Genomic DNA, 26,049 nt, shown 5'->3' with positions numbered 1-26,049 from the left:
AGTTGTTCCTCCACGTTCAATAAACTATTGAGTACTCTTTCCAATTCTCTTGCTACCTGCTATATAAATGCTTTGCCCTCAACAAGCATTGTCACCGTTCCTTTCAAAATCGTGGGTAAGCTCCCCTTAGCCTATTGGACCTTGTAAGCTACCACCCATCTCCAATTTTCTGTTTCCAACCCTTAAATACTGTGCTGTATCCTACATGCATGTACACCTTTTCAAGCTGAGAATATGATATTTTTGGCTGCTCCCTCAATGTCAAGCCTCGTATGATTTTGTTGACCTTTTTTCATAAACTGCTCATTACCCAGAAAATTAAAAAAAAGTCTTTGACTTTTTCCAGTTCGTTTCTCTAGCCAGTAGCCCTATTTGATGATGCATATGCAATTCTTTGCAGGTTTTTCTCTATTTAGTCATGGGAAACAATTTTCTGAAATTTACTGCCAATCTGACTGCCCTTTTTGAAGGGAGGGCTGTGCCATCTATTTGCATGTTAGTGTTCAATGCATGCCCAAGGATTTTTGACTTCTCTATAATGGAAAAGCATTAGATTTCTCAGTCAAGAGGACAACTTGGGTTGGTGGCATTTCTTTATTCCTGGAGCTGATTTCTGTGTGTCTTGGGAAAGGATACAGACAGAAACGGGCCTTTCAGCCTATTCAGTGCACTGACCATCTCCCACTTATTTCTCACTAAGTCTATGTTAATCCAAATATTTTTCAATTTTCCCAACATTCTCTTCAACTTTCCCCAGATTTTACCACTGAACTTTGTGCAATTATCTTTGGCCATTTAATGTACCAGTCATTTATTGTTTTGAGGATATGGGAGGAAACCAGTGCATCTGGAATAATCAGTGATCATGGAGAACATGTAAACTCCAAACGGGATTGAACCTTGGTCTCTGACACTGAGGCCGTAACGCTATTAGCTGCCACCTTCAATAAAAATTGTTGCAAAAATGGGTAAATGTTATTGTTGAGAGATGCTATTGAAAAAGCTTTGGTGAGATGTTTCAGTTCATTTTGTAAAAGATAAACATTAAAGCCATAAATGTACTGCTATGGGGGGGAATGAACAACTAAGGTGATGTTACTGAAGCATACTGCTTTATCCAGGATTGTGAGCTGGTTTAGGTTGCATTTGCGGTTGATCTGGGCAGAATATTATATCACACGCTTGATGGATCTTTTGGGTGATTAAGAGGTGGGTGCAAGGAGTACGAATGAAAATCAAGAATGAGCCTTTCGATGCAGGGAGTACAATTTGATTTTAAGCTTCAGGTCATTACTAATCTTCTAGAATGTTGAATAATACTGTTAAATGTCATTGGGATGTGGTAAGAAACCTTTGTCAGCAATGGTCATTGTCAGGCACTTTTGTGGTAAGGAATATTGAAAACATACCACAAAATCTGTAATCTCTCGAGTCAATTATTCCTCCAGATCTATCTTACTATGTTCCACAATTCTCTGCTTTGCTGAATAATGGATCTTGGACTAATCTTTGTCAGTTTATTATGAAGGTCACATCCACCTTCATGTCTTGCTTCACCCATAGTGAACCTGCTAACATTAAACAAAAATGTTTACGAATAAACTGATCCATGAAACCTATTTTACGCAGTCTAGATGCTTGAACCATTGGATACAACAACGGTTATGCATTGGCATCCAGAGTTAGGCCTTGGAGGTTGTTGCTTTGTTTCTGTTTAGAACTTACTGACTTCATTTTAACGTAGATCAACCAGTGCATTGGGAAAACTGCCACAATTCTTCTCCAACTTGTCTAGAAAAAGTGTGGCTTAATAACTAGGTGTTCTTCAACCTTTTAGTGCAGCGCCATCTGAGTTAGTTGACCGGTAGCCCCAGGTGGTGCTGTGGCAGTTAAAGTCTTCGGCGTATATGCAGGGTGAACCAAAGGAGGGGATGGAGTATTTTTGGTAGAAGGTGGCTTGTATACATTGATGACAGTGACACCTTCGACTTGCGTTGCCGCCCATTCCACGTCAGAGTCAGGAGGGGACGCAGCAAACACTTTCCATTTTCCTGTGTTCCTTACAAAAGTGGCAATTCCCTCGGGTTAGGCAGCCAGGGTATAACTAGGGATCTTCAGATGGGAGCTGTCACTTTTGTGAGTCTCTTGAAGCAGGATTGCAATGACCTTGTGGGTCTGTAGCAGATGTTCAATGATGGTGGTCTTGGCCTTGACCTTCCGCATTCAGCTGCAGCAGGGTGATGCCATCCGGTTCGACATCTGTAGTTGCCCGCCCTAAAAGGTTGGCAGCCAAGCTGCGGCGACTGAGGTTGCATTAAGGCTGCAAGATATTGGTGCTTGTTCGTTGTTATTTCTGCTGCTGTCTCTGTTTGTTGTCGTTCGCCTGACTGAGGTCAGTTGACGGGGCTCACCACGGCGAGGTTGACAACATGAGCCCAAAGCATTGCCCTGTCACAGCCGACTCCATCGCGCACCAGTTCCTGGCCAACGGACACTTCAAAGACGCGGACAAGAACCATACTCGTTCTGTCAAACAGGAAACCACTAATCTTTGGAAAGCTCCAGGCACTTATGGGCTCCTGTCAGCACCCTTTTCCTCTGCAGAACTCTCTTCTGTCATCTCTCAATTGAAATGCGGAAAAGCGCAGGGTCCTGACAACATCCCCCCAGAACTCCTGAAACACTGCGGTCGTAAATACCTGGTCTGGCTCCGTGAGTTCTACTCCTCTTGCCTCATTGGTCAGTCCATTCAAAAGATCTGGCAGAAAGCCACCGTCATTGCACTACCAAAACCAAACAAGCCTGCGGGCAACCCAAGGACCTGTCAGCCCATCTCGCTCCTCTGTCCCATACAAGCTCCTGGAATGGCTTCTCCTGGCCCGGCTAGATCCAATTGTTGACCCCCGACTACCCGCTGAACAAGCCGTATTTTGTCGTGGACGCTGCACCACCCACCAAATAGCCAAGCTGACAGAATGACGTGGAAGACAGTTTTGAAAAGAGTCATAAGGTGGGCGTCACACTGATGGACCTCACCGCCGCCAACGATACAGTGTGGCACCAGGGCCTGATCTTGAAGCTTCTCCGCACCATTCCTGACTGTCATTTAGTGCGGTTCCTTGCCAACTGCAGTTTTGTATTCAAGACCAGCGATAGACAATCTGCAACGCCTAAGAAACGGAGTCCCCCAAACCTCGGTACTGGCCCCCATGCTCTTCAATCTCCATATCAGCGATCTGCCAAGCACGACTCGCGCCAATATGGATATGCAGATGACCTGGCCCTAGTGAATTCGGACAGGAGTTGGTCAAACGTGGAGGATGTGCTCTCGGCGGATATTGAACTTGTCGCGGGCTACCTTGAGCCCTGGAGCCAAAAACTGAGCGTGGCAAAAACCACCACATCGGCCTTTCACCTGAACAACAAGGGAGCTCAACGCCAACTAACCATCACCCTCAATGGGTCACCCCTACCCTATAACCCCATTTCCTACACACCTCTGTGTGAAACTAGATCGGCAGCTGACCTATAAGCAACACCTTGAAGCTCTCCGTGCTAATGTCTCGGCGCGGAACAACTTCTGCGTTGCTTGGCTGGACGTCATGGGGCGCCAGGACATCTACTCTCCGATAGAGAGCTCTTGCACTCGTGTACATTGCCGCGGAGTATGCCGCTCCAGCATGGTACCGCAGCGCTCATACTAGCATGCTAGACGCCATCCTCAACGACACCGTGCGGATCATCACCGGCTGCCTACGCCCTACTCCGACGGATCTGCCGGTGCTCACAGCCAAGCTTCGCAGAGAGTACTTTACTCGTAGGCTGGTGTGCAAGGCCCCATCGGACGCCGAACATCCTTTGCACCACCTCGCCCAGGACACGCAGCAACTGGGACCTCAACGCCTGGTCATCTCGTCGGCCCCTCTCCCGTCACGCAGCGACACTCTGTGACTCCGGTTTCAACAGACTAGGAGCACAGAGAACCAGCTGGGAACAGATTTCGCAACCTCCACAATTCACTGTTGCACCGAACACCACAGCCCCACCCAGCTCGGACCTGCCCCGCAAAGAGTGGGTGCCCTAAACCGGCTCCGTACAGGGGTTGACCAGTTCAATGCCAACATGCATCACTGGGGGCTGCGTTCATCAGCAGCCTGCGTGAGTGGAGAAGACCAGCAAACAGCGCAGCACGTCATTTTCGACTGCGCTGTCCTCCGCCCCCTGGTGGAGGGGTAGACCTCACGGCCCTCGACAGCAGTACATTGAACTGGCTACAGCGTCTGGAGGGCGTTACATAATTTCTGCTGCCTCCAACGCAAGAAGAAGTTCAAACCTTCGGACATGTATGAGCTAACAAGGACCACTAAAAACAGGTGCTCGGGGTTTCATTCAATGAAGCTGTAAACTCCAAGGCCTCCAAAGGAGAATGAGATCCCTTAGGAAAAATAAACTGCATATGACGTGACTAAGTTTGTCTTCAAGAGCAGCAGATGCAACTCGGGTTGTTGCTCCGGTATGGGCCTCAACAGACATAACAGATGCTGCACTGCAACAGATTATGTGCACCTCTGTCGGGTGTGAATTCATAATCTCTCAAACCTGAAGGATTTTATGAAGAGGATGACTCATTGACAGCTGTGTAATCTACTGAGGAAACAGAACACAGGAAATTCCAGATACTCAAACGGGCCTGGAAAAGGGACTATACAATGCTAGCAAAACCTCCAACCCTTTGTCTTTCGAAATAAATCACTGACTTTTCAGGCACTGAACATGTTTGTGCATGGATATATATTTTAATTGATGGTATCAATATAAATGATGTAAGTGCTTAGTCTTGCCAATTAGATGGAAGTGGTTAAAGGGGTCTCACCGGCTGAATACGAGTGGTTAGAGTGGGTCTCGCCAGCTGGAATAGGAGACAAGCAGGCAGCAGACAAATATCCTTAGTTAATAAATCCAGAGGGCAAACTGAAGGATAATTATTTTATTCTGAGGCTATTTATTTATTCACTGTAATACAAGATTATTTAAATTCTACTAGGCAAGAATTAGTCCTTCAATTTATGGAATATTCTGCAAACAAAGGTTGTGAATCCAAGAATAACTTTGAAATTTTAAAAATTAGGCTGATTGCTGTCACCAATTGTTAAGCATTTCTTGTTGTGCAAGTATTATTTCCACTACTAGCATAGAAGGGAAGATGTGATGCTTCCAGCGAGTGTTGTGCAGGACCCTGCTGGAACGGACCTGGGTTACGGCCGAAGTGACCGCCGAGAATAAGGATGGGTTGGCCAAGGGCCACCAGGAGTGAGGACCCAAAGATCGGAGAGTCGAGGCGAGATCCACTGGCGGTGACTGATGCGAGGAGTAGGAGAGGGTTCCAGGTATTTCCTCCAGCGCCTGGAAGGTCAGTTGCAGGAAGTGTCCCCTGGTACACAATGGTGGTCGGCAGAGCAGAGGGACATCGGGTCATGGGCCTGCAGGCTTCCCGGATCGGGGAGCTCCAGGACTTCCAGCGTGGACTAGGCTTTGGGCTGTTTGTGTTTTCTGTTTTATTTAATAATTTTAACGGGCACCAAAATTGTGGTGACTGCATTTGTGATTGTGTAAAAGACGTTCACTATGCTGTGCATGTGTGACAATAAAGAACCACTGAATTTGTGGTTGAGGCAATACAGGTGATTTCGCTATTGGGACCACATTGTTGGTTATCTCCCAGTGCCTGATTCAACGAGATGTTCAGTGGATATGTTACAGAAAATTGGGAGCTGTCGAATGCAAGGTTTTAAAAAAAAAAAAAAAAAAGACACCGCTGAGTTGATCTGAAAATTTGCTTGAAATAGGACAATATAGATATAGCTTTGAAACTAGGTGGCATGGTGGCGTAATGATAGAGTTGTTGACTAACGGCGCCAGAGACCCCAGTTCAATTCTGACTATGGGTGCTTGTCTGTACAGAGTTTGTACGTTCTCCCTGTAATTCTCAATTCTCAATTGAAAGTAAAAGGGGCAGGCAGACAAATCCAGGGCAAAAATCAAAAAGGGCCACTTTTCATCATAATTGTATAAGGGGTAAGAGTGTTGTAAAAATAAACCTGAAGGCTTTGTGTCTCAATGCAAGGAGCATTCGTAATAAGGTGGATGAGTTTAATGTGCAGATAGCTATTAATGACTATGATATAGTTGGGATCACGGAGACATGGCTCCAGAGTGACCAAGGCTGGGAGCTGAACACCCAGGGGTATTCAATATTCAGGAGGGATAGACAGAAAGGAAAAGGAGGTGGGGTAGAGTTGCTGGTTAGAGAGGAGATTAACGCAATAAAAAGGAAGGGCATTAGCTTGGAGGATGTGGAATCGATATGGGTAGAGCTGCAAAATACTAAGGGGCAGAAAGAGCTAGTGGGAGTTGTGTACATGCCACCTAACAGTAGTAGTGGAGTTGGGGATGGCATCAATCAGGAAATTAGAAATGCGTGCAACAAAGGTAAACCAGTTATAATGGGCGACTTCAATCTACATATAGATTGGGTGAATCAAATTGGCATGGGTGCTGAGGAAGAGGATTTCTTGGAATGTATGTGGGATCGTTTTCTAAACCAACATGTAGAGGAACCAACGAGAGAGCAGGCTATTCTAGGTTGAGTATTGAGTAATGAGGAAGGGTTAGTTAGCAGTCTTGTTGTGCATGGCCCCTTGGGCAAGAGTGACCATAATATGGTTGAGTTCTTCATTAGGATGGAGAGTGACATTGTTAATTCAGAAACAAGGGTCCTGAACTTAAAGAAAGGTAACTTTGAGGGTATGAGACGTGAATTGGCCAAGATAGACTGGCAATTGATTCTTAAAGGGTTGACGGTGGATATGCAATGAAAGGCATTTAAAGACTGCATGGATGAACTACAACAATTGTTCATCCCAGTTTGGCAAAATAATAAATCGGGGAAGGAAGTGCATCCGTGGATAACAAGGGAAATCGGGGATAGTATCAAAACAAAAGATGAAGCATACAAATTAGCCAGAAAAAGCAGCCTACCAGAGGACTGGGAGAGATTCAGAGTCCAGCAGAGGAGGACAAAAGGCTTAATTAGGAAAGGGAAAATAGATTATGAAAGAAAACTGGCAGTGAACATAAACTGACTGCAAAAGTTTTTATAGATATGTGAAGAGAAAAAGATTAGTTAAAACAAATGTAGGTCCCTTGCAGTTAGAAACAGGTGAATTGATCCTGGGGAACAAAGACATGGCAGACCAATTGAATAACTACTTTGGTTCTGTCTTCACTAAGGAAGACATAAATAATCTGCCGGAAATAGCAGGGGACCGGGGGTCAAATGACTGAGGAACTGAGTGAAATCCAGGTTAGCCGGGAAGTGGTGTTAGGTAAATTGAATGGATTAAAGGCCGATAAATCCCCAGGGCCAGATAGGCTGCATCCCAGAGTACTTAAGGAATTAGCCGCAGAAATAGTGGATGCATTAGTGATATATTTTCAAAACTCTAGATTCTGGAGTAGTTCCTGAGGATTGGAGGGTAGCTAATGTAACCCCACTTTTTTAAAAAGGGAGGGAGAGAGAAAACTGGGAATTACAGACCAGTTAGTCTAACATCGGTAGTGGGGAAACTGCTAGTCAGTTATTAAAGATGGGATAGCAGCACATTTGGAAAGTGGTGAAATCATAGGGCAAAGTCAGCATGGATTTAGGAAAGGTAAATCGTGTCTGACGAATCTTATAGAATTTTTCGAGGATGTAACTAGTAGAGTGGATAAGGGAGAACCAGTGGATGTGTTATATCTGGACTTTCAGAAGGCTTTCGACAAGGTCTCACATAAGAGATTAGTATACCAACTTAAAGCACACTGTATTGGGGGTTCAGTATTGATGTGGATAGAGAACTGGCGATGTTGGGGAAGTCCAGAACAAGGGGTTACAGTTTAAGGATAAGGGGGAAATCTTTTAGGATCGAGATGAGGAAAACATTTTTCACACAGAGTCGTGAATCTCTGGAATTCTCTGCCACAGAAGGTAGTTGAGGCCAGTTCATTGGCTATATTTAAGAGGGAGTTAGATGTGGCCCTTGTGGCTAAGGGGATCAGAGGGTATGGAGAGAAGGCAGGTACGGGATACTGAGTTGGATGATCAGCCATGATCATATTGAATGGCGGTGCAGGCTCAAAGGGCCGAATGGCCTACTCCTGCACCTAATTTCTATGTTTCTTTGAGACCTTCACTTTCCTCCCACAAGTTAATGGCTCCATCCATTTTTGCTAAGTTGCGTCCCAGCCTGGCATAATTGACCACATCTCCCGATTTCAATCTTTTACTCTTATTTTTGTCCATTGGTATAACTCCACTAAATATAACTGATTTTTGGTCACTATCACAAGTGTTTTCTCCACTGATATATTCCTTGCCCTCCCTTAAATCAAATCCCGGTTTCACTCACTACTTGCAGTTCCTCCATTCCCACCTCTATGTTCCGTTTGATATACACTGGCTTAAAAAAATCTTGCAATGCAGCTGAAGTATTCTGCACTTTTCTATAAATATTTGGGTAAGTTAAATCCTCCCACTATTGTGGCCCAATTTTGCATGTCAGAATTTTGCCAATTTTATTCTTCAATTTCTCTCAGACGAGGGCTCTAAAGTACACTCAACTTTTAATTGTCCCTTTGTTTTATTCTATCCATATAATCTCATCTGATCTTTCCATCTTCTCACTGTTGTTTGTTTTGGGAAGATAAACACAAAGCTAGAGTAACTCAGCGGGACGGGCAGCATCTCTGGAGAGAAGGAATGGGTGATGTTTCGGTCCTGCCAACTTTTATAAATGTTTTTTGAATTTTCATAGTCTCATTCCTGCATTCCATTCCTGAAAACCCTGTGTGAAGGTAGGTTAAGCATCTTTCCCACTCGTCTTTAAGCCATGCTTCCATGCTGGCTATAATATCATCTTGCATGTCCACCAGTGCCTATCGTTTATCTGCCTAGTGCATCGTCTTGTTTATACTTAAAGCTGAAAAATATACTGTGACTTCAAAGACAATTGAAACTGCCAAGGCCTCAATAAAAACGGTATTTTGTTCCTACCAAGGTTAAAATATTCTGCAGACAAATTAAAAAATGCAAAAGAAATACTTAATAGTTCACCTTTGTTCTAGAGAGAGATTAACATAGTTGAAATTGGAAATCAGATTTTTGATATAAGGTTCTTCACCACAACTGACACATTCTTGGGGGTGACCACTAGGTGATTTTGCTACAAATCAGACACATCTTCAGTTGTGTACCTCAACATCACTGGGTGTTTCGGCCTTTTATCACAAGACACCCTCAGTCGAGGTTGGCCCACCGCAGGGTGATCAGCCCTGGGTGTGTGTCTTATGGTTAGCCTCTAGATGGTCACGTAGCAGCCCAGACAGTATCTTTTCTCTTCAGCCACAGCCAGTGACTGCTCCATTCTGCTTTTTTCCTTCCATCTTCCTCTCTACCGCTGACTGTGGCTGGTTGGGCTCTGGACTCGTGTCCGTTGGTGGGACTGTACTTGGTTGAGCTTCGCCTGGGGTGCTGATACCCTGTGGACTGTGGTGGTTAACCTGCCACTGGGCTTCACTCGACTGATTAGGCCTACCTCTTAGAAGGTAATGGTCAATGCGAGGTCCCACACCAAGCTCTCCCAGGCACTTTTCCCTGCCCTGGTGGATCTTGAGACCCTTCTCTGATGTTATCTTTTCCCAGCCACAGATGCAGCTTCGTAGCTTATCTCCTGCCGGGGCTGCTGCTCTGTCAATTGCTGTGCTAGTTCTCTTATTCATAGTCGATTCCTTCCGTGGCAATATAAGGGTGGATCCAAAACGCTGATTAGCGATGGATCCTGCTGGCATGAGGAGCTAGCCCATGGCAGCCCCAGTAGGGTCTATTCCCTCCGGTTAGCAATCTCTCCAGGCCATCACAAGGCCTCAATAAAAACGGGATTTTGGTCCTAACACGGTTAAAATATTCTGCAGACAAATTAAAAATTGCAAAAGAAATACTTAATAGTTCACCTTTGTTCTAGAGAGAGAGAGAGAGAGAGAGAGAGATTAACATAGTTGACATTGGAAATCAGAATATTATTAAAATTGAAAGTTGGGATGGTAATAGGAAAAATAACTAGCCCTTTTGGTCAGGATTAATTTCCAGAAAGTAATCAGAAGAATTGGGAGAAATCAAGATGTTTATAGATTGACTATTTTAACGTTGGTGGTCGGAAGAATTGGAAGCTTTTATGACCAAGTAATAATAATTACCTAACACTCAAATGCTTTAGGAAGTAAATACGCATTTCAGTATTTTCTACTATAATTTTGATAACGCACCCAAATTGGGAGGGGTATTATTAATACTGGAAATAACTCGATAAAATATATTTGATTTAGTTGACCTGATTTTGTGATCAACTTTTGCATCGATTATTACACAATTTTAAGTCTATAGGAAATACCATCAAAGATCTGTCCTCTTGTTCCAGAAACTCCAAAACTAATAGCTTTTGCGCCATCTACTCGATCAGCTGACTTATTCAGGTTACAATGTATCCTCTGAAAAACAGAACGTACTTTCCAAGTTCCACTATCCAGAAACACAATGCAGTTTATAATGCATATAAAGAACAATTTTGTCCAGAAACCAAATTATTGTTGGATTGAGATGATACTAGCAGTTTGTGCTTGGTTGAATCTGCATAAAACAATGTATATTTAACTTTTTTCTTTCTTATAACATACTGAATGAATGATGTGATGTACTCAGAATGACATGTTGCTCAGTTCTTGTTGTCAGTAGTGAATTTTATATTGATCTCATGAACTCAGACAGGGAAATGTGGGATGGTCTGTGTGTATTATGATGTAGCAAGTAAACCAATGTAATTTTGAATTTAAAAAAATCTTGTGAACTGTGCACTAGAGGAATTGCAAGGATGAATGGGATTAGGGTTTTGAAAGTGTGAAAAATGCATATTAACTCGCAATGAATTAGAGGGTCTTTTTAATATTGCTTCTGAAAAAAACAATATTGTCTTGTATGGTTGCATGTCAGCTTGAAATGTAGTCACGTTGGCAGGTTGATGGGGATCTATTCCTGATGGTCAAGCAGAATAAGTATCATTAATCAGCATTGTTCATCTACTCCTGTACTATATTTTTATTGATATTTTATTACTTGAGCAGCTTTTCTTGCACAGACTCTTTATTGATTTATTTCGACTGTGGTAGAGAAACGACAGATTGATTGCAATAGGTAAGGTGATCATCAGATAACTTGTCTGCTAAATAATGAAGGTTTTCTTGCAAATTCATAGGCAAAGGATAACACTGTTTTACTGAGTAATTATCAGTAATTTGGGATTCTGTTGTTGAAGTGGATAAAATGCATTTGGAATTATATGTAGTCAGTCAAAGATCAAATGCATTATTTTTGTGTACCAGAGCATCAACCTTTCTCAAATGATTATGGTTCTTTGTATACATGTGCATCCTGTAAAGCTGATGGTTGAAGAAAACTGTCATTAAAAATATTGAACATTAAATCATTGGATCCAATGTACAAATTTAAGGATGATGATGGAAGGTCTCTCAAGTTCTTCCTTATCTGCTTGAAATCCGTATAATTTTATTCAAAAGTGTTTGTAATGATGCCTAATTCTGTAACCTGGAAATACCGTTTTTAGGAAAGAAGATCAAATTTCCTCAGAGATCATTGTCAAGTTAGAAACATAATGACTATATGTGAAAATGTCTGTGCATTATGAAGTACAGTTCAATATAGTAAGTGAGCCAGTATAAATTTGAAAAATAAAAAGTCGTCACAAGTTATTCATTGGAGGAATCCAAATGAAGATTAGTGCATAAGGAAGTCTGAAGAAGGGTTTTGGCCCGAAACGTTGCCTATTTCCATCGCTCCGTAGTTGCTGCTGCACCCGCTGAGTTTCTCCAGCATTTTTGTCTACCTTCTGAAGATTAGTGCAACTTGCTTACAATTATTTCCCTTATAAAAGAGAAAGGAAAAAATACTTTTTTGAGGGGCCCAGTTGAATCTGATTATGGTTAAGGTTTAATTTTTATCCTCCCTTCAGAATATTAGTTTTCCAAACAAATTAACTCAGTATTAAAGTGTGCAGATTAAAGGACGTGCCGGACTATCAGTTGCTGAAAAATCGATGGTGGACCTGTATGTGCAGAGGCTGCGAGCTATTTTTTTAAATGATGCATTGTTGGAGAAGTTAATTGTCTACTTTTAAATCATAGAATAAGTATTTGCTTATCAAAATGTTAAAGATTTTCTTGTAAAATGTTTAATGATTGTCTTTTCTTTCTAGTTCTTCCTCCGGTGTTGGTTCCAAGGCACAGTGAATTTAATCCACAGCACAGCCTACTTGCACAGTTTCGTAATTTGGGACATAATGATCCTCCTATGCCACAAAATGCTGCCTTTCCAGTTTCCTTTCAGCAACCAAACACCCATCCCTTTCCTAACTCTCCCAATAGAAGTTATCCAAGCTCCCCTGGAAGTAGTACCTATCCTCATTCTCCAGCAAGTTCTGGGCCGAGCAGCCCACTTCAGATGCCAGGTAAGAGCAGTAATGTTTAGCTCTAACATAACCTTTCCTGTTTATGTTGGCAATTATTTACATCTTGTACAAAGCAGACTTTTGATTTATAAATACTTCCCAGAAATAGACTATAATTTTAAATAAATAAATAAATAAATAAATAAATAAATAAAAACGAATTGGAGGGAAGAGGACGATTGCCTATGGGCACACAAATAAATTGACCTTAATAATACCATAAATGCATACTTAATATTCACAGCCACACATTGGTCTGAATTAGTAAATGGGACATAGCATTTCACTATTACACCAGACTTGTCGGGTACAATTTCTTGTAATGAAAATAAAATTTGATCAAGATTGCAGGCAATAGTTTTATCGTTGAAATTGATTATGAGGAGAAGTTTATGATTAACAAAACCGGTGATAAAATACTGTAGTTGAACATCTGATTCAAAGTCTAAATAAAATGTTTAGGATAACATTTCTAACGATGATTATTGAGTATACATTCAAACTAAATGTAAATTTTCAATTATTAGCCTAATTTTATTCAAGAAATTAATGGCAATCATGGAATAATAAGACAGGCACTAAGAAGCTGCGTTATGTTTGTGATGTCCCACTTTCTTAAGTGAGTTTGATGAGCAGCTTGTTTAATTTTACATTTGCAATTTTTTTTCTCCTGGATTTGTTTATGTGCATTTGAAGAAGTTGGAATGGAGCAGTGTAAAGTCAATTTTACCATTGAATAGGTTTTTTTTTATAGAAATAGAAAGCATTTATAGATAAACCACACAATCTATCTTGGCAAGTTAAAGCAAAAGTTTCATTTTTTAATTTCTACAGCCTTTGCTCAGTTATGTAAAATGCATGCATGCGGGTCATTTGCCCATCAATGCACTGTCACATTTTGACGCTTTCAGCATCCAGTTATTTCATTGTTTTTCTCCACTATCTAATCAGTAAACTCATTCCACTAATTAATTGTTTTTGTTTGGAAAAGTTTGTGATAGTAGTCACTGATTTCCTTCCTTTTTGCAGTTTGATCACTTCCTCAATTCCATTCCACTATCTTAAATTCATTTAGTGCTAAAATTACTTTTATTTCTACGTAGCATTTTGTACCCTTGGATCCTCTAAGTGGCCTATGTTCCAAGGTGAAAATTCAAGGTTTCTACAGACATTGAAACACAAAATCCCCGGAACTCATTTATATAAGTGATTAAATGCATACCTCTCCTCCAAGTCAAAGGCCCCCTTGCACCATTTTCTGTATCGCAAGATTTTATTTGTCAATGCTCTGATTTCCAATAAGATCTACAACATAGTGGTGTGTAAAAGAAGGTAACCAATTTTTTAAAAATGTTAGTTATCTTTTATGGTCCTTTTTCATGTTTGCTTAGAAGTGAAAAGATTTTTTTGCCAACAATTTTGAATCAACGCTGTAATTTCTGAAAATGGAAAAACTGCAGATGTTGCTGAACATGCTCAGCAGGTCAGGTAGCATGTGACGAAAGAGAAAAAGGCCTCACTTTCATTCTCCTTCACCCCCGCCTCAACAAGTTCCTAGTCCGCCACGATGTAGAGCTTTTCTTCTGTCGCCTCCGCCTTGGTGCTTTTTTCTAGGGAAAGGGGTCCTCGTCACCTGGTGTTGATCCCAACTCCACTGGTCCCCCTCTTGCACTCCCCCAGATGGCCTTCTACACTCTTGAGACCACTTCATTTCTAACTGTTGGCGTGACATCAAACGTTTCAACTTTTCCACTCCCCTTACCTACTCTAACGTCTCCACCGCTGAACGTACAGCCCTCCGCTCACTCTACAGCCCAAACATTATCATCAAACCCACCGATAAGGGAGGTGCCGTGGTAGTCTGGTCTCTACAGTCCAGCCCAGCGGTATGAAATTGATTTCTCCAACTTCAAGTGACCCTTGCATCTCATCTCTCTGTCCCTCCCCCACGCAGGTCCTTTACTAGCTTCATAGTCGTCTTGTTGAGTCTCATTGTCTGTACCTCGTTTTCACCTTGCCCACAGCTAACAATGGCCTGTTTCCTTTATCATTGTCATTTTTTTTACGTGTCTTTCATTCATCTGTTCTATATCTCTCAATATCACTGTCTATATCTCTCGTTTCCCTGTCCCCTGACTCTCCATCTGAAGGTCTTGACCCGAATCGTCACCTATTCATTTCCTCCAGAGATGCTGTCTGACCCACTGAGTTACTCCAGCTTTTTGTCTATTTTTGGTTTAAACCAGCATCTGCAGTTCCTTCCTCCACATTAGTGCTACAGGTTGAAGACCTCTCTTTACTTCAATAGATAGTCTCGATTCTTCCCAAGAACAAAGTAATCTGTTTAATTTTTTCCACTTCCACTGTAATTTTTCAGTTATCTTAGCCAGCAATCAGTTTGATAGACAAGTTGATTAAAATCTAGACCGAAATCTACAGTGATTTATTCTCATTTATGTCCCAGGTATGTTTAGAAAACCACTACTAAGCAATTTTCATTACTTCCGTAATATTTATTAAATTTTACTCTCCTGAATGCTATTTTAATTATATAATTTTGTAATTTAACATATTTTTGGTAACTGGTTTGTTATCTGGTTCAAATCTGATTTTCAGTGAAATTCTAAAACTAAATGTACATTAAATGCACTGAGCTCACATGTCTGAGCTCTGGAACGTGTAATTTAATTGCTCTTTACCCAGCTGATACATCTGTTAACAAATGTTCAATTCCAATCCGCTAAACATCGTGTGTGTCCTTCAGGTTAAGAAGTTACATGGTGTTGAATACCTACATTTTGTACGGAATTAGCATCCCCACGAGCTAAACCTGAATAAATTTTGACAAGCGTACTGTTATGATAAAGTTATATTGATTTGGAACTGTTCCTACTGTTTTGCCTATTTACAGCTGATACACCTCCTCCTGCATATATGCCTCCAGATGATCAGATGACACAAGATGGTTCACAACCCATGGATACATCAAATGTCCTCATACCTACAATACCACTGAATATAACCAACAGACCAGGTAAAATATGGGAAGTGTAGTAAAATGGGAAAAAAATTAAAGCTTTTGTTGTGTGTAAAAGATGCAAACTGGAAAAGATTGAGCCATTTTAGGACTGTTTGGGATTGTTTGCTTTGACTGTACGTAATGTTAATTGGTTTGACTATCTTTCATGCTATCTTAATTTCACTTTGATTTCATGGATCAAGGGCCATTGAAGCATACAATTGTGACAAAAGATTAGAATTATTTGTTATCCAGACTATTATTTATCTCAATTAGTATAGGGCCATTCTAGTTAAGATAGGCTGAGGGAGAATATCAACTGTTAATTGAGTGGTAAGTGCAAGAGCAAATTATTTCTCAGTGTTGTATGTTAATGAATATGTGAATGAAGTTAAAACAAATTATGGGAAATTGTAAATGATTTCATTTTGTATTGAGCTGGAAAAATATTGATCTGGTTACTGCCATGACGCTTAAGTTTGCAGTTTTCCTTGTGATGAGGCTGCTGTGGCATGACCATTTTTGTTGATCAGGTGCTTTCTCCCTTGAACAAGATTCTTTGTGTAAATAATCATTTAAGGGAGTTGATGTGTAGAATTTTCAAACTGATCCAATGAAATTGAAGAATATACGGGTAAATCAGTATAATATGTAATTTGGAGATTTAGCTACCATAATATTACCAAGTTTTTTTGGGTGGTAGAGGACACTAGTAGGGATACCATTGACTTAAATTTGGCCTTTTGCTCTTGGTCAATAGATTGTACTTCTGGACGTTTAAATTCTGAGTTTGGGGCCTGCAGTTAAGTGTGCTTGCATTACATGCCTCATGAATGTATACCACTAGAATATCATTCACTAGTGACGAACATTCCATTTGACTGAAACCTTGTAGAGGGTTTAAAAGTTCTGCGAGTGCCCCAATGGGTTCAAAATAGTGGTCTGCTTAAAGTGACTGTGGTAATTGTCCATTAGATTCAAGATTCAAGATAGATTCAATTGTCACATGTGCCAGATGGCACAGTGAAATGAATTCCCATACAGCCATACATTAAAAATAAACAGGACTCAACACACTATAGAATTTAACACAAAACATCCCCACACAGCAGAATCAAAGTTTCCCACTGTGTGGGAAGGCACCAATGTCAGTCTCTTCCTCCACTGTTCCCCGTGGTCAGGACCTCCCCAAGCCCTCCGCAGTTGCAGCTATGTCCAGGACCGCTCGCCGGGGTGATACAAGTTCGACGTCGGGGCTGCGGGACGTCCTCAGCGGCGTGGACACAGAGTCGGCCCCCTCCTACCGGAGTCTGCGGCTCCCAAAGTCCGCAGGCCGCGTCGGGTGGAGACTGCTGCTGTAGACCGTCTGCAAGGCGCCCCAGGACTCCACGATGTTGTTCAGCGCCGCCCGCATTGGAAGCTCTCTGCACCAGAACTCCACGATGTTGGAGCAGCGGCCCAACGCTCCGGAGCTCCAAACGGCGACCCGGGTAGGCATCGCCCGCTCCACGGTGACTCCAGCGCTGCGCTGCTGCTGTAGCAGTCCTGGTCCGGTTCCCGGTCCCTGGCAGGAAAGGCCGCTCCGATCCAGCTGGTAGGCCGCGAGGTGGGGGGCGAGGACGCGACTCGGAGAAATAGTCGCATCCCCGCCAGGAAGAGACTGGGAAAAGGTTTCCCCCTTACCCTGCCCCCCTCCCCCACATAGAAAAGTTCAAGTTTCCCCCAACACAAAACTTTAGACTAACTAAAAATAATAAAAAAGATAGAAATAACAGACAGGCTTTAGGTAGAGGCTGCTGCCAGTGCAGCGCCCCTAGTGGAGACCCATTACAGATGCATTCTTCAGTTTTGCTAAACCGCTTGTTGAATCTTGCCAAAACACTCTAACTACCCTTCTTGCCAAACACACTAATTCCCCATCCCACACTAGCATTACTGCCCTGGGTCTCCTCCATTGTCAGAGTGAGGCCAAATGGAAAGGAATATCACCAAATAATTTGCTTGGGCAGCTTATAACCTAGCGGTATGAATATTGATTTCTCCAACTTCAAGTAACCCTTGCATCTCCCCCCTCTCACCATCCCTCCCCCACTCAAGTTATACTAACTTCAAATTATCTTGCTGAGTCTCATTTTCGAACTCGTTTTCATCTAGTCCCTAGCTAATAATGGCCAGTTTACTATGTAATTATTTTTTTGCATATCTTTCATTCATTTGTTCTACATCTTTCGATATCTTATTTCCCTTTCCATGACTCATTCTGAAGAAGGGTCTCAACCCGAAATGTTGCCTATTCCTCTTCTACAGAGATGCTGTCTGACCTGCCGAGTTACTCCAGCTGTTTGTCTTATCTGATTTGGACCAGGATCTGCAGTTCCTTCCTACACATTCTATTACTCAGTAATCCCCCACTCGGTTAGAGCAGACAATTGGCAATATTAGACACCATCTCCCCCCCCCACCATGGTCCGTTATAATGAGGGTTTAGTATACTATTCCTTCATCAAATCTTTATCCAAGTATAATGGGAACATCACCTGAAGGACTGCAGTGGTTCAGGAAGGTGACTCACTATCTCAGTGGCAATTGGGTGTTGATAATAAATACTTGCCTTGCTTAAGATGGCAGCATCTCCACAATGACTACATTAAAAATAAAAATCTGAATTTGGATTGTTTTCCACGTTGTGGAACTAACAGATGAATTTGGAATGGTAGTGCAATTCATATTAGCAGTTCTGAAATAATTTGTTGTGATGTGGTTCATTTCCCAGGTAAAGTCTTGACCATTTGTAGCTTTAATTGGGGGTGAAATGCTAATAATCACATTTACAGGAAAATTTAGTCCATTGCTATAAATTATCAGATTTTTTTGTTGCCATCTCTTATTACCCTTGATTTCAAATCACAGATTTTTATGCAACAACAATTTTCAAGTTTTACATTTCTTGCTTTAAAAAATGAGTTTTATCCATAATATAGGATTGTATATGATTGACTTCCATCTTAGTTTGAAGTACTCTGTGCTTTCTTTGAAAATGACCAAATGCTGTGATTTGCCACCATGTGTATACAGTTATTTTTGTAACCATAGTTTGTTCGCTCGTGTGTCAGACGATGTTCTGCCATCACTTTGCCACAACCAGTGCCACATCTGTCACACCATAGAGTCATACCGCATGAAACGGCCGCTTCGGCCCAACTTGCCCTTGCTGACCAAGATGCCCCATCTACACTAGTCCCACTTGCCCGTGTTTGGCCCATACCCCTCTAAATTTTTCCTATCGATGTACCTGTCCAAATGTCTTTTAAATGATGTGATAGTAGCTTCCACAACTAAATCATCTGGCAGCTTGTATATCCGCCACTCTCTGTATGGAAAAAGTTGCCCCTCAAGTTCCTCTTCCCCTTTCCCCACTCACCTTAAACTGTCTCCTGGTTCTTGATTCCCCTACTCTGGGTTAAAGACTCTGTGCATCTAACCTATATATTCCCCTAAGAGATGATCCTCCTGCACTCCAATGAATAAAATCTTAACCTGCCCAATCTTTCCCCATAGATCAGGACCTCAAGTCCTGGCAACACCCTTGCAGATCTTCTCTGCACTCTTTCCAGCTTAACTTTCTGTATACAGGGTGACCAAAACTGAACACTATACTCCAAATCTGGCCTCACCAAAGTCTTGTACGATTGTAACCGTAAAACATCCCAATTTCTATACTCAATGCCCTGATTAAGGCCAATGTGCTGAAAGCCACCTTGACCATCCACTAGATAGGGTGGTCAAGGCACTGTGCTGCCACTTTCAAGGAACTATGTATCTGCATTCCAATATCCTTCTACTCTGCAACTCTCCCCGGATCTCTGCCATTCACTGTAACACCTCACACTTATAATCTGCATTAAACTTCAATAACCATTCCTCAGCACACTTGCCCAACTGATCAAGATCCTCCTGTCATTTTTGACAACCATCTTCGCTGTCGACAATACCACCTAATTTAGCGTTATCTGCAAACTTACTAATCATGCCTTGTATGTTCTCATCCAAATCGTTGATATTAATTGCAAAGGGCCCAACACCAATCCCCGAGGCACACCACTAGTCACAGGCCTCCAGTCTGGGGGAAAAAAAACAACCTTCCAGCGATCACTCTGGTTCCTTCCATAAAGTAAATTTTCTATTCAGTTGGCTAGCTCTCCCTGGATCTCATGTGATCTAACCTTCCAGAGCAGCCAACAATGCAAGGCCTTATCAAATGCCTTGTTGAAATCCATATGGACAATGTCTATGGCAATGCCCTCTTAAAAAAAAAACCTTCAAGATTTGTGAGACTCCGACTGTCCAAATGCATATACAGTGCCCGCCATAATGTTTGGGACAAAGACCTGTCATTTATTTATTTGTCTCTGTACTCCACAATTTGAGATCTGGATTTTTTTTTCCTGCAACAATCTATTCCACAAACAACTTGACCAAGTTCCAGTCTAACACCAGCAAAATTGGTCTTGCCCCAGTTCAGAATTTTGACTTGTGGTCCTGCCCTGACTGTATTCATAACTATCTGAAAGATAATAGAACAGTGGTTGCAGTTTGCAAAAGGCTCACCCACAAACACGAGTCACTTGCTCTTCCCAATTCATAGAAAATAGGTGCAGGAGTAGGCCATTTGGCCCTTCGAGCCTGCACCGCCATTCAATATGATCATGGCTGATCATCTAACTCAGTATCCTGTACCTGCCTTCTCTCCATATCCCCTGACACCTTTAGCCACAAGGGCCACATCTAACTCCCTCTTAAATATAGCCAATAAACTGGCCTCAGCTACCTTCTGTGGCAGAGAATTCCAGAGATTCACGACTATCTGTGAAAAATGTTTTTCTCCTCGGTCCTAAAAGATTTCCCCCTTATCCTTAAACCGTGACCCCTTGTTCTGGACTTCCCTAACATCGGGAACAATCTTCCTGCATCTAGCCTGTCCAATCCCTTAAGAATTTTGTAAGTTTCTATAAGATCCCCCCTCAATCTTCTAAATTCTAGCGAGTACAAGCCAAGTCTATCCAGTCTTTCTTCATAAGACAGTCCTGACATCCCAGGAATCAATCTGGTGAACCTTCTCTGTACTCCCTCTATGGCAAGAATGTCTTTCCTCAATTAGGAGACCAAAACTGTACACAATACTCCAGGTGTGGTCTCACCAAGACCCTGTACAACTGCAGTAGAACCTCCCTGCTCCTATACTCAAATCCTTTTGCTATGAATGCTAACATACCATTTGCTTTCTTCACTGCCTGCTGCACCTGCATGCCTACTTTCAATGACTGGTGTACCATGACACCCAGGTCTCGTTGCATCTCCCCTTTTCCAAATCGGCCACCATTCAGAAAATAGTCTACTTTCCTGGTTTTGCCACCAAACTGGATAACCTCACATTTATCCACATTATACTGCATCTGCCATGCATTTGCCCACTCACCCAGCCTATCCAAGTCACCTTGCAGCCTCCTAGCATCCTCCTCGCAGCTAACGCTGCCCCCCAGCTTTGTGTCATCCGCAAACTTGGAGATGTTGCATTCAATTCCCTCGTCCCTCGATGTGAGTAGATCAACCTTGTAGAGCCCTCTACATATTGCCTAATGAAATTTTGCTAAACACATTCCACCCTGTCTAAGCCTTTTGCACTATGATGGTCCCAGTCTATATTGGGAAAGTTGAAATCCCCTACTCTGACAACCTTATTAGTCTTGCATTCGCCATTGGATTGAGAAGATTACAAAGTGGCACGTATTCACTAGTGCGGTAAATTTCTGATTGTTACCCTGTTGGAAGAAGTGTTGGGAAATGGAAAAGTATCTTTTTAAGGGGAACTGGTCTCCAGTTTGACAATAGTCTACAATCTCGTGTGACCACGCAGCTTCTCGTAGTTCTATGGCAGCTTGTCCACTGTTGGATAATTTTTCTTTGAAAACACGGGACCAAAAGTCTTGGCTAAAATTGGATGGCCCTTTTTAATTTGACTAAGGTTGTTTTGCACATGTCTTTTAACTGAACTGGATTAAAGAGTACTTCTGACTTTTTAAACTAGTGTACCAGCTTCAGAGGAAACGACCATCTGTGTTAATTGTCATATATCCTTTGATCCCATGGCTTACGCTTATGAAATGTCTGTTAGAGTAGCTATATATTTGAGGTCTCTGAATATCTGAGATGTGTAAAACTACACCTAAACTGTATTTATTCCTTCAGCGGAAGAACTGGAACACTAAATATTTCAGATTAATTAATTACTTGAGGGAGTAAATAACATAGTGAATCATTGGCTGGTTTATGTTGCTTGAATCATCTAATCTATTCAATGTAATTTTACAACTCTCAAGGCACATTTCTTTGTAGCTCATTTGTTAGTGCTGGTACAGCTTTTAACCAAAAGAATAATGCTGACTTTCCTTCTTGCAGATGTTCAACCAGTTGCTTATGAAGAACCAAAGCACTGGTGCTCCATTGTCTATTATGAGCTAAATAATCGTGTGGGAGAAGCTTTCCAAGCCTCCTCTACCAGCGTCCTCGTTGATGGTTTTACTGATCCCTCAAATAACAAGAATAGATTTTGCCTCGGTCTTCTTTCCAATGTGAATCGTAATTCAACTATTGAGAACACCAGGAGACACATTGGCAAAGGTAATCTCCATTTTATGGAGTTATAATTTGACTTATCAGATCAGTTTTGCAGTCCTTCTTGGGACTAAATGCTACATTGTAAATATCATTGATATTGTTGAAGATGCTTCATGTCTTTGAAAAACAGATAGTGTTCTAAGGTCATTCTACAGGTAATGATTATTGCCAACCTGTCAATTATTCTAAGTAAAAACTCAAGAGCATGTTAGTGTTCAAAATATTTTGGTGTATTCTGATTTCAAATGCAGAGAGATCCTTTTGTGAGATTACTTCCCTTTTAAGTGACCTCATACCCTGTTCTTGTATGCACCCAATAATCTTAATTTTTGAACCCATTTAAGTTTGCAATTTGCAATACTTCAAATGTGGCCTTATAAAGCTGCAAAGTGACTTCCTAACTCTTATTCTCAATGCCCCAACAAATGAAGGCAAGCGTACCCTGTGCCTACTTTACCACTCTCACTCTCTCTACTCGTGTTGCCACTTTCAGCAAACTTGGAACAGAAGATCCCTTTAGCATCAATGTTGTTATGGGTCTTGCCATTATCTGTACACTTTCCCCTTATTTTCGACCTTCATGCGACTCTTCACACTTGCTTGGATTAAACTGCATTTCTCTGTTTCTCCGCCCTTATCTGTAACTGATCTTAATCCCGCTGTATCCTTTGACAGCCTTCGTCGATCGTAGAACAGTTCAGCACAAGAACAAACCTTTTGTCACACAATATCCATATGGAAAATTTCAAGTTAAACTAATCTCCAGTGCCTGCATGCGGTACAAATCCCTCCATTCCTCGGATTTCCATGTGCCTGTTGTAATACCTCTTAAATGCCACTATTGTATCTGCCTCCACCATCATACATAGCAGTGTGTTTCAGGCACCCACCGTCTTCTGTGTATTTAATAAAAGCTTGCCTATCACATCTCCTTTGAACTTTGTCCACCTAACCTTTAAGCTATGCTCTCCAGTCCTTGACATTTTCACCCCGAGTGAAAATGTTCTGACTATCTATCCCATCAATGCCTCTCATAATTTCATAGACTTGTATCGGGCCTCTCCTCAACCTCTAAAAGAGAAAACAATCCTAATTTGTACAACTATTCCTTTTCGGTAATAATTCTGGCAGTATTCTGGAAAGCCTATTCTGCACCCTCTTAAGCCTCGACACCCTCCGTCTAATGGGTGACCAAAACCGCGCACAATATTCCAAATGTGGTCTGATCAAAGTCCTATACTCACTGCCGCGACTAATGAATACAAGCATGCCATATGCTGCCTTTATCACTCTATCTATCTACTTGTGTTACCACTCCAAGGATGCTATGGACATGGACTCCAAGATCCATCTGTACATCAACGTTATCAAGGGTGTTGCCATTAACTGTATACATACCCCATATATTCACTATCCCAAAGTGCAACACCTACTAAAGCATTCTCACTGTCCGCAACTCCACCAATTTAGCTGCTGTCTGCAAGCGTACTAGCCAACCCATCTATTTTTAATATCCAAGTCATTTATACATATCACAAACACCAGAGGTCACAGCAAAGATTCCTATGGAATACCACCAGCCAGAACAACATCCTTCTACCACTAGTTTCCGACTTCTGTGGCTTGAACAGTTCTGAATTCAAATGAGAAAATCACTGACTTCCGTACATCTTAATTTTCAGGATCAACCTACCATAAAATAAACCATCTGCTTATGACTGCTTACCTAATGAATCGTGGTTTTATTAAAACTATGATTAGGCATTGAAAACAGTGAAGGCATAATGCATTTTTGATGTGGACTAATCATTGTATTAGTGCCTTACATTGGTAATGCTGGCCTCAAGGACTTGGCATTACAAGCAAAACAAATCTAGCCTGACCAATTGCAACTTTCATTCCTGAGCTAAGTGTTGAGATGTGTAATCACTTGATAATAGTTCTCTCTTGTTCTGTTCTGGTTTCATAAGGGTCACCTCTGGTCATTAGAATGGTGATTCAAGGTGACCAAGAGCTGAATTGCTACCATACACTTGACTACTGTTGACATTAAAACAGTATTCATATGAGTGTAGCATTAAGAAGCCAGGTTTCGGGCAATGATTCCAGTGCCTGGAAATGTATTTGATGCAAATAAACGTGGTGGTGATTGTCGGAAGCCAGAAGTTGCTGTTCCAGAAGCTGCTTTGAGGTGTTCTTAGTGAGGCAGGAAACCAGGCCAGTTATCTTTCTACAACTTTGTCTTTAATCTTTACTCCATTATATCAGAAGGAAGATATTTGTGTGAGGGAATGTGCAGCAGTGAAAGCTGAACAAAATCTGAGACTATTTGCTCTTGCAAATAAACAGTAATAATTGTCTGAAAATCCAGTGATATTTGCATATTTTAAATGTTCATAATCTTTTCAGAGATTGTGATTGTTCAGACAAATTCAACGGTGTCATTGCACAAATGCTGTATTTGTAGTTGTAGAACAAGTCAGAAACATAGGTACTTTGGGGAATACTTTGCCATCAATTTCCAAAAAGCTATCCACTGTACATCAATAAGGTCTGAAGTGGAATGCATTAAAGGTAACTTGTCACAGTCAGAGCTTGACATTGTTCAGGACAAAATTTGTTGGTCAGTCGGTCTGAGAGCTTAAATATAATCTCCCTCTACAGTGTACATTGGCTGTTACATATCCTATAGCAAGGGTTCCCAACCCCAGGGGGTAAATTTGTTGATTCTGGATTTGTACATATTTTTTCTTATTGACCGACTGTGTTTGGTATCAGTTCATCATTTGTTCATAAATAAGTGAAATAACATTGTTATGTGCTATTAAAGTTTCATGGGGTAAACGGGATGAAAAAGGTTGGGAACCCCTGTCCTATAGGATGTGCTACCACCTGTTGCCAGTTCATCTTCAATAGACTCTAGAAGCTGTGATCTCTCCCAGCAGAATCTTGATGCCATACAGCATCTAAAGTTGGATGTCACGATGCCATCATTCTTTACTGGATAGAACTCCTGCAATTTCCTGCTGACTACATTATTAAAGTAGTTTCATTTCACGATACAGTACGATTTAAGAAATGTCAAATTTGTAAATATAGAGATAAGCAACTTGAGAGTAAAACAAAATAGAGATATGCATTCTGGCATGTTGAAATTGAGATGCAAAAATAGAAGCTCTAACTAATCTTTCAGGGGCTGTTGATTATGGAAATTGTATTGAATGACTGGAAGACCAATAGAGTTAGATAGAGCTCTAGGGGCTAGTGGAATCGAGGGATATGGGGAGAAGGCAGGCACGGGTTATTGATAGGAGACGATCAGCCATGATCACAATGAATGGTGGTGCTGGCTCGAAGGGCCGAATGGCCTCCTGCACCAATTTTCTATGTTTCTATGTTCCAATAAGCAAACTAAGCCTGTGAAGGGTCTCAAACCAAAACCTGGTCTACCCATTTCACTCCACATATAATGCCTGACCAACTGAGTTCCTGCAGTACTTTGTTTTCAGTACTTTGTTTTTTTGCAGCAGCATCTGCTGTCTCTTAAGAGAATATTAATTAATTTGGCTCCTCTGCCATTTTCTGGCAGGGATGGGGAGAATAATATTCTTTCATAAATGATCATAGTGCCTTTTAATTTGGCCTCCTATAAATGCTTAGAGTGAATCAGGATAAGTAATTGGCATTAAGAAATTTGCACAAAGCACAGAACTTAAAGGTACGTTTTGGTTTGATTTGTTT

At 41.5% G+C, this 26,049-nt stretch overlaps 1 protein-coding gene across 1 annotated transcript in view; it reads left to right on the top strand.

Annotated features, from left to right (window-relative positions):
- The window catches only part of smad1 (SMAD family member 1), a 72,225-nt gene that overhangs the window by 37,748 nt on the left and 8,428 nt on the right, over positions 1 to 26,049 (top strand). Inside the window, exons 3-5 of the mRNA XM_055646319.1 lie at positions 12,363 to 12,614; positions 15,526 to 15,648; positions 22,090 to 22,311. Coding sequence (XP_055502294.1) covers positions 12,363 to 12,614; positions 15,526 to 15,648; positions 22,090 to 22,311 — 597 coding nt within the window. The remainder of the gene's footprint in view (positions 1 to 12,362; positions 12,615 to 15,525; positions 15,649 to 22,089; positions 22,312 to 26,049) is intronic.

This window comes from Leucoraja erinacea, chromosome 1 (genome assembly GCF_028641065.1).
Source record: "Leucoraja erinacea ecotype New England chromosome 1, Leri_hhj_1, whole genome shotgun sequence".
Taxonomy (NCBI): domain Eukaryota; kingdom Metazoa; phylum Chordata; class Chondrichthyes; order Rajiformes; family Rajidae; genus Leucoraja; species Leucoraja erinaceus.
This window is presented reverse-complemented; position numbering and strand designations above follow the sequence as displayed.